The sequence below is a fragment of the Mangifera indica genome, chromosome 11, assembly GCF_011075055.1.
Source record: "Mangifera indica cultivar Alphonso chromosome 11, CATAS_Mindica_2.1, whole genome shotgun sequence".
NCBI lineage: Eukaryota > Viridiplantae > Streptophyta > Magnoliopsida > Sapindales > Anacardiaceae > Mangifera > Mangifera indica.
In genome coordinates this window covers 1-9960 of record NC_058147.1, presented here as the reverse complement: position 1 = coordinate 9960, position 9960 = coordinate 1, and the positions used below count along the sequence as shown (strand labels likewise).

General features: G+C 29.3%; 1 protein-coding gene across 1 annotated transcript; it reads right to left on the bottom strand.

The window, feature by feature from the left end:
• Positions 1 to 4650: 4650 nt before the first annotated feature.
• Positions 4651 to 8983, bottom strand: LOC123229927 (chaperone protein dnaJ 10-like; the record flags this gene model as incomplete). Its single annotated transcript, XM_044655975.1, is given in 8 exon segments — positions 4651 to 5136; positions 6097 to 6228; positions 6329 to 6409; positions 6507 to 6685; positions 7170 to 7328; positions 7768 to 7897; positions 8580 to 8739; positions 8901 to 8983. Coding segments are annotated over 8 exon segments (1035 nt in total), but the record flags the coding sequence as incomplete, so codon positions are not given.
• Positions 8984 to 9960: the final 977 nt, after the last annotated feature.

The following is a 9960-nucleotide window of genomic DNA, read 5'->3' as shown; positions in this document are numbered from 1 at the left end:
ACCCTTAATGGGTTGACCCGTAGGCTTTTAGCAAACCAACCCATTAAATAAATAATTAAAAAAATAATTTAATAATTATATATAATTAAATAAAAATCATTTTTAAATTACTAAAACTGAAGGTAGTATTTCAAAAATTTTATTAATAATCTAATATTTATGATAGAGAAATATTATAGTTACTTGATAAAAAAATTTGAAAATAATATAAATCAATTCATTTATCTAATATACAAATATAAGTTCGATTTATATATCCTTTATTCATCTTCAATATTTGAATTTTTGAATTCTTCAAATATATTATCTCCTATTCGATTCTATAATTTGAATTCAACTATCACTCAATCTTTTATACACATGATCGTTTCGATTATATTAGAGTATAATTCAATCACTTATCATCCAACGTGCACTCATATGCTTTAAAAGCTAATTTGGATGCTACAATAGACAAAAAAAAATGTTAGTTGATTGCATGTCATGATAAAAAATATAGAATAACTAGTTTGATATGTTTTCCATCATACTAAATATTGACTGCATCACCATATCGATTCATAATTTTAAAAAAATAATCAATAATAATATAATTTTAAACCACATTATAATTTGAACTTTGATATATATGTTGGTAACATTTGCACACGATAAATTATATAAGTGACTTACATATGGTGAACCCCCTAAACTTACCTCTGAATTAGGAGTATGTGACTTTCTTCCATATTTATTCTCATAAATATAAGTTTGATTTTTCCTCATTTTGTGTAAAAATGTCTTAAAAAACATTATGATATTTATATTCTTTTTATATCATAAAATATAAAATTATACATATGGTGAGATAATACATACTTGAATATTAATCAATGGTTGTTTTTTTATTAGAGTATTGACAATATTCTAATCCTATTCAGTATAAAAAATTTGGTTTTCGATCTCTTTAGGTTGTTTATTGAAAATTCATGTTATAATTATTTCATATCATTCATATGCTTTCAACATGATATATGTTGAATTTTACATAATTATAACATCAACTTTTAATTTTTTTGTTTACACATTTGATGATGTGCTTCTATGCGTGGTAGGGATGACAAAATGTAACTGATGACATATGTAATTCTTCTTGTTTGATGTTTTGCTAAGCTCAAATTATCTTGAACTATTAAATTCATGATATGACATATGCATCTAATATGAAATAATCATTTACTAAATGATATACTTAAATGATGCAACATTAATTTAACTGTTTTGTCATTATTTTTTGTATTATTTAGTGTAATTGTGAGAGTAGAGTTATTAATTTTATATTCATAAAAAAAATATTAGCTATTGTTTAATAAATAGTAACACTAGAATGAGGGTATTATAGTGAGCCAATGGAATAATTTTTTTGCACAACTATCAATTAAAATCAATGTGATGTGCAATTGCACAAATGCATCTTATGTCCGGATTAGATGCAGGCAATAAATTATAAGTGATTAAAAAACACTATTAAAATCACTTAGTTCTCCCCATTGAACATTAGACTTGGATATGAGCCAAGTCAGCTAGATCTTAAAAGTTGACTTCACTTGATTTAGCTTGCCTGAGCTAAACTCAAGTAAAAAAATTTGACTCGTTTTTAAAATTAAACCAAACTCGAGCTAGGAGGCGTTCAACTTAAATTCCTGGTTTAAATAAGTAGTTCAAATTTGTGGCTTGATTCAGCTTTAATTTATAATTCGAAATTGGTGATTAGAATTTGAGACTCAGTTTGATTTGAATAAAAAAATTTGAATATTATTTAGATAAAACGATGTCAATTTTTTCATGAACTATGAACTCTAGCCATTAATCCGAGTTATACATTTGAACCATTAATTTGAGCTAAACCAAATTACAAATTTGAATAATTGATTTGAACTATGAAATTGAGCCAAACTTGAATTGAACCAAATGAGTCATTTATCATCCAAGCTGAACTCGAGTCAAAGAGTGTTCAGGTTTGATTCAGTTTATATCCACCCTTATTGAATGTTATTTTGTGTCATCCATTCTAAAATTTCATTTTAACATATGTAAAAAGTCGATTAAAAGTTAGAAAATACTTAATCATATAGTCATGTATATTTTTTTTGTTGAATGTAAATGAAATTCATCATTTCTCTGATACCCCTTGAACTGCTTAGAGTACTTGTTGCATTGGAACCACCAAGTGATCATAATTTGATGCAGGTAATTTGTTGTTACCTCTCAAGTGGTATGAATGTTTTTTTTTTATAATATTCAGAAATATGAAGACAAAGATGATCAGTGTTGCTCAAATTGACACGTTAAATAGGAATTGTAATACTAGTCAGATTAATTTACCTTTGATCATTTATTCAATTGAATCAAAATGCTCTCACATTGTCGACTTATTATTTTTTTTTGGGCGCAAAGCGTCACACTTTCACGTGTTAGTGCTCTAGATGTGTTGTCAATAACATCATCACTTCCGAAATATTTAAATGGATTAAACTTATTTAAATCTAGATTCATTTGTAATTTTTTGTTGAATGAAAAATAATTAATGACAATTTACCAAAAAAATTAATAATTAATAAAATTATAATACAAATGAAAATTAAATTATTTTACATAAATAAATATTGACAGAGAATCGAGAGAGTTTGAGAATTGAGAGATTATTGAATGAAAATTATGAAATTGGACTTACCGAAAACAAAAAATTGTAGGAAGAATGAGAGATTGAGAGATTATGATTTTTGAGAGGGCGTATATTAAAATTTGGAAGTTGTCAAAAAAGTGAAGTAAAGACCTTCTGGTGTGCTGCGATGAAGGATTTAGAAGGAAGGAATTCAATCACGAGAATTTTCTTCTACTTCAATACATCTAGGGGTTTTTAGTTTTAAAAATATTTTATTATTAAAATTGAAAAATTTCTTCAAAAATAAATTATTTTAAAAATTATTAGATATAAATTATTATTATGTTTTGTAAAAATAGATAAACATAAATAATTATTATGTTTAAATAGAAGTAATAAAAAAACATTAGTATATTATTTTACTTAAATATCTTAGGTATAATAGAAAATTACAAAAATCTTGTATTATTTATATTGCTTATAGACTAAATAAAGTAATGTAAGTAATAAAAAATAGATTACCTAGGTAATTTTTAATCCTCTCAACCAAACGCACTCTTAGGGATGTTTGGTTGGAAGCAGACAGATTAATTTGATAATTTATCTTTTACTATTATGATGATGTGACAAATAATGTAATAAATAATCTTATTATCACTTTCATTTTAATTTTATTATAATTATATTTGTATTTATTAATTTTTTAAAAATAACCTCATTTAATATAATATAATAAATAATATAAAAATATTTTAAAATAATTATATTTAAAGATATTTAATTAAAACAATATGTTAGTATTTTTTATTAATTTTAATTAAACAAAATAATTATTTAAATTTATCAAAATTTACCAAATATATTAAATTTTATTAAATATAATAATAAAAATAATTATTTAATTTTAATAATAAAACATCATCTAAAATAAAAAAAGAATTATTATAAGAAATATACAACATATTTCCCAGATACGTCAAAGTTAATTAAACAATTTTGGAGGATATTAATTAAAATACTTATATTTTTCCCTTGTATTTATATAGAACATTTTTTTCTATTATACGTATATAATTTAAAATATAAAATATCTAAAATACCTTTAGACTTTGTATTTATCCAACCAATCATAAACTAATCTAGTTAAAATATAAAATTCACTCATTTATCCAATCAAACCAAACATAAACTCATTCAGTTAAAACATAAAACTTACTCATTTACCGAATCAAGACTGAGATATGAGATAAAATAAAATGAAAATATGAAATTTTCTAACGACTTTGATGATGAAAAGATTAATCAGACCGACTGGCCAACCATCCAACCAATCAATTTGATCGACCAACCCATCTGACCAACCTATCCAACTAATTTCAAATATCAAAATTCTCTTTTTAAAAATAAAATCAAATAAAAAAATGATTATATTTGTATAATAAAAAAAATCATATAAGCATAAAAAAACAAAAAAAAATGATTATTTTAATTAATACCCCTAATTTAATTTTCTCGTATTTTAATAATATTATTTTTTTCTAATTCTTTTCACTTATCACACCTTAAAGCCATTATTTATTTATTTACTTCTTTAGATCAGTCCCACATTCGGTTCGCGCGCAACGACTTTTGATAAAAATATGAGTTTTATGACACTGCACCCCACAAAAATTAGACATTAAAGGGATTGACTGTTAAGAAGAGATTTTATTGAAGGATATTATTATTGAGATTAAAACACTAGAAACACAAGATATTATACTAAGATTATGAGAAATGAGTTTCTTCCTTATAACCAGTTCTAGTATTTTTTTTCACACACATAATCATGCATCCAACAAATACTAACTCAAGCCCTTAACAGTAAAATTGCAAATTGGCTTTGTAAATTTTTCTCAACCCCAGTGCATCTCAATTTCTATGGGCATCCTTCGATTGAGAACTAACAACTTTCCCTAGCATAATGATAAAAAACTAGCTCCATGCGCAAACTGCATTACAATATCTTCAAGTAAATAAAAATAACTAATCAAAAACTTTAATCTTAATGTACAACTGTGATTCAGAACACAGACACCACGAAAGCAAACCCAACTGTGACATAATATACTAATTCAAATATCAGGGCAGCCAGATAAAAACCATGGTAGGAACTATACCTTCAGCAACAATGTCTCCAATCAATTTCAAACAGATATGTCTTCAGTAAAATGCACCATGACTAAACACTATATAGGATGTGCTTTCCAGATCATCAACTCATAATAATGCGAGCATCCATCGAATGCAAACTCAAGGCCCATAAATACTACACCCATAACATTATACATATAGTAGGGATATACAACACCCATCACTCATTACATCACATTTCTTCATCATCATTCCCTGCCTCCTGAAGGATGTCTTTGTGCACCAGCTGGAGCTATTGGTGTTGGAAAGTTATAGCTAACCTGACCATCTAAGAACTTTGGAGCTTCCACATACGGACTCTAGGATGTCCAATTGTAATGAGGAAAATAGAGGAAAAATATATATTAAATCACTTAAATAAGAAATAGGAAGTTAAAATGCTGGAGATTCTTTTCTCTGTATTACACTCATTTCAACTTGGTGCGGGAAAAAAAGAGGAAAACTACACATTTATTTATTGAAATAAAAATTAAATCCATGCCATTTCTATAGCACTCTAAGACATAGAAATAACAAGTATGCTGACATCATTGTGAATTTTCCCTCCATTCACTTCTGTTCTCCCTAACCCCCACCATCAATACAATAGATGGAATATTTAGCTATTTAGTGGAGATATTAAAAACATCTTCTTTATTTATAGAACTAATCATTTGCTAATTGACAAAAGGTATCTTTCAAAGCAGTAATACATCAAATTCTGGGTATCAACATACACAAGCTTACAGCAATGCAATAATGTTAGAAAAACTGTTTATGGAATAAGAATGAAATATTGAATTTCAAGTTTTTAAGATCAAAAAATGTTTTTGGTAAGAGTGGCAATTGATGTAAATGCACACTGTTAAGAGTCAATCCTAGCACTATGACCCATTCATTAAACATGTTGAACATATTCATGCCATAAGTGTAATAACTCTAATACGTTAAATGATAACATATCTTGGTAAAGCTATGTTCTGCCATTGCCGGTGAGAATGCCCAGAAAAGAGAAAAAAGAATTTCTCTTAGCACTCTCTTTTCTAAACAAAAGACAACTAATTATCCAAAGGATTGTAGCTAAAACTGATTAGGGTACAATATAAAGGGGATTAACAGAGCTCCACATACACGGTGTCTCCTATGTCAATACCATTTTACCTTGATTCACAAAACTTTCATTCAATGTTTATCATTCGTCCCATAGAAGCTCATGAAGTTATACAATTTACATTTATATATCTGAAAAAAATAATACATCAATGGTGGGAAAGAAGTACCTGTGATACAGATGTGGACTGAGATGATTCTTCATTAGAACAAGTATCATAGCCAGATTCACTTTCATTTGGTTTCTGTACCCCCCTGCTTAATACAGTTTCATTCTCACTTCCATTGGTTGACTTGGCCCTCTATATTGGTGCCATTGTGTCATTGAACAAGTTAGGGATTTAGTTGAGAATCTAACAGTCGGAAATGCAGAATTCTGAATGAAAGAGTGACAGTCAATACCTGAAAAATTTTACCAAGAGTTTTCAGTCCCTTGGCTCGTGCACGAAGATCTTCTTTCTTGGCATTGTTATCTTGAAGAACCTAAAATAAATTATTCATAATTATAACAAAAAATCTAGGACCACTTCCCATAAAATGAGCTAAAAAGCCATATATAACTCAAAGTCAGCAAAATAACCATCTGACAAACACGAGAAAGTGTGGCTTCAATATCGGCTACATTAAGCTTCCACAGAGAATCTGTCATCAATTTCTTGTGGGATCGTATGTATTCTTCAAGCTCTTCGTCAGTATAATTTCCTTCAGCAGTAAGCTGCTTTTTCATGTCCTCTTGTAGCTGCATCAAAGCAATGGCTCCTAGCACCACCAACAATTCCAAATAATGAACAATTCATCAGCTTATATGATTTTTCCTTGAAGCAGTTAAGTTCTTTTGTAGGGGCAATTAGAACAAAAAACCAACTCCAGCCCTACCCCACTGTTTTACTTAAACAATGACTTTTTTACCAACACCACACAACAATTTTTACCAACATCAGGATCTTAACACTGCCTGACTAGAAGCAAAAAAGTGGGTAAAAGCTCATAGTACATCCCTGCACAAGCCCTCTTATGTCTCTAAGAACAGCAATGAGTCTCCAATGAAGCAGTGATGAAAATGCCCAAAAAAAAAAATAATAATAATAAGAAAAGGACAGAAATGACACAAAGTGAGAGACTCAAGGACCGGCTCAAGAAAGTGAAGATTTTGATGCTACTTCATTCCATATTGCCAAACAGTAAAGATCAAAATTGTCACCCACAATGATTGCTGTCAATCAAAAGGCAGCTATCTACTAACCTGTTGCTGCCGTTACTTGAGATTTGATATAGTGGCCTTTGTTTCTAAACCATTCGGCAATGAATGGCAACCCCAAATAAATTGCTTTCTTTCCAAGCTCTTTCGCAGCTTGTCTTGCATATATATAACCAATTGTATTCAACATGTCAACACCATAGGCTGTTGAAATCAGACATAAAACCAGTCAGAAGATAAAGTTTTGCCAAATATGAAACAATAAACTGGAACTAGAAGACAAAAACTGAAAAATGACTCTCATAAATAACGCTAAAGTTTCCCATAAAACTTGAGAAAAATTGTCCAAGAAAAAGGCCCAGCTTCTGTGAGCTTTGACTGAACAAATAATACTGGGTACATACATTGCATTAAATGGCAGTAATTATCATCAATATACTTCTCCAAAACTGCTCCTTAATGTTTAGGCATATGACTAATCGATGATTGCTTTTATAAGATATAAGATTAAGCAGATGCTACATAATGGAAAAAATAAAATCAATCACAGAAAGAGAAACCTTTTTTTTTAAGTTTTTGACACTCATTTTAACAAGAAGTGTGGATCGTATTTTTTAGCCAAATTTAAGTACAGATATATTACCTGCATTAGAGAGCCTTGAAACTTCAGCTTCAGCATTATTAATAAACTCATCTTTGTTACCTTGTACATATTTGTAGAGGCGATCTCTTAGTATGGTTGCAAGCTTTTCTTCCCTTTCCTTCTGAACAACCTGCAGTAGACAAATAATTTGCACTAAGCATAGGAAATTAGCAAAGATTTGCTTATCTATGCCAGATTGACCCTACATAAACAACATAGATGTGATTGCAATTTATAACCATGGACATACAAATGAATGAGCTTCTACTTAGATATGTGTTAAACTTACATGGTTCTTAGTACATAAATAAAGTCTATCAGGTCATTTAGTATATCAGATTCCGAAATGATAGTCCAGCAGTATCTTCTAATATGCTATATAAAATTAAAATATATAATGGTACCATCATATGATGGATCCAACTGCTTTTGTGATGCAAAGCTAGTGATCCATAAACAAGATTCATGTTAATTGAAAGCGTAATAAAATTTTGTTCAGCATATTGGGCAGTCACACATCTCATATAATAAATATATGAAGTTCACCATTTTTGCTATTGTGTCCCCATTTGGTTTGGGACTTAAGAGAGTTAATTACTGTACCCAAGTTGCCATCTAACAATCCTCTGTCCTAACAAGAAAGCCGGTTCCTAGATGGGAAAGAAAAATATTCAATGTCAAAGGTGTTGGGATTTTACAAGCAGGAATGACTGAGGTAAGAGAATGAGATGAATATATAAAAGCCGTAAATCATAGTGGATCAGAAATAAATCAGCCCAAAATCCATTTAACATAAATAGACAGGAACTTGCCCTCATTTTCTCCTGCAACTTTTTAGCATCAAATTGTTCCCCCTCAGAAAAAATGTCTAAAGAAGCCATTGATGCCATGGCAAGCTGTCCTATATATTCCTCAAATAGCTCACTTCCAAAAAGCATAGCAAAGATTGCAGCAGGATCAATAATTGCTTCACTGCAATGAAATGAATTGTGTAAATAACATTAAAAAGAATATTCAATTTCTACAAAAAAAAATAAATATATCAGCATCCACATAAATATAATGCGTGAAGTACTAGAAAGCATCTCAAACTTGAAACTAATCTATCATAGATTAAGATAAAGAAAACTAACGTTGAAATTCCTGACTTCCCATAAGCATCATATGCTTGCCTTTGGGCTGGATCACTCAATACCTGGTAAGCCTCCCCCAAAACCTGAATTCAGATGACAAAAACTTCAATGAATATATACTAATGAATCTTTGAACATTTTAGCTCCATTCAATCTCTCCGATAACACATTGAGAACAACATCAAAAAGATAAATTCAAGTAAAAGAAAATTAGTATTTAAATAGTATGATAAAATTTCAATTTCTGAATAAGACCAAATCAGTTTGTAACTTACTTTTATGCCCAAGTTTGTCAAAGAAACTGATTACTTAAAAGATTTGGATTCATTTCAGCATACATTATTTAGGAATAGGCAGTTCAGCTTGCACCAAGTCTACAAAAGAAACTAAATGAGCGAAGGCGTGTCAAAGAAGCCATAATAAACATGTTGGTTTCCAAAGTTGTATGAGTCTCTGAATGCACAAATTAAAATTAAATTAGCAGTTTTTAAGAGGACTTTGGCTGAAAAAATCATGGAGAGATGGACATCTATAGCAGTATCCCAAATTTACCAAAAAGGGGAAAAGGGTCGTACTAGGTTCAAATTCTCATTTGGTATTGTCAAAGATAGTGAAGATCATGAAGAAGCTGCATGAAATTTCACCAACCTCTTCTTAGATCATAACAATCTTCATGAACTTCCGTTCATGAATATCACCTTGTAACCTTTTTTTTTTTTTAAGTCAATATGTCAAACAACGCACCAAAAATGCCTAACTGTTAGAGATTGAGCTGACAGAGATCCCAGACTGACTCTAAAATTTTAATGGATCACTTCTTTTTTCGTTTATATTTTCAAGTATCTAGTGATTTTCATCAGAATCAGCAGAAGTGTTCTAGCATTAAGCAGCAAACAAAGCCATCTGCCAGGCTACTGTAAAGAGTTTGATATAGCAAATATCAGGCCAAAATTCTCGTATAATTATTTAAAATTAAGCTAACGCTAGTTGAAACAACTAGAAGATGTCCTTTCTTAATCATATAAAAAGTTCAGTGTTCTATAAGAAAAAGCTATTTTAG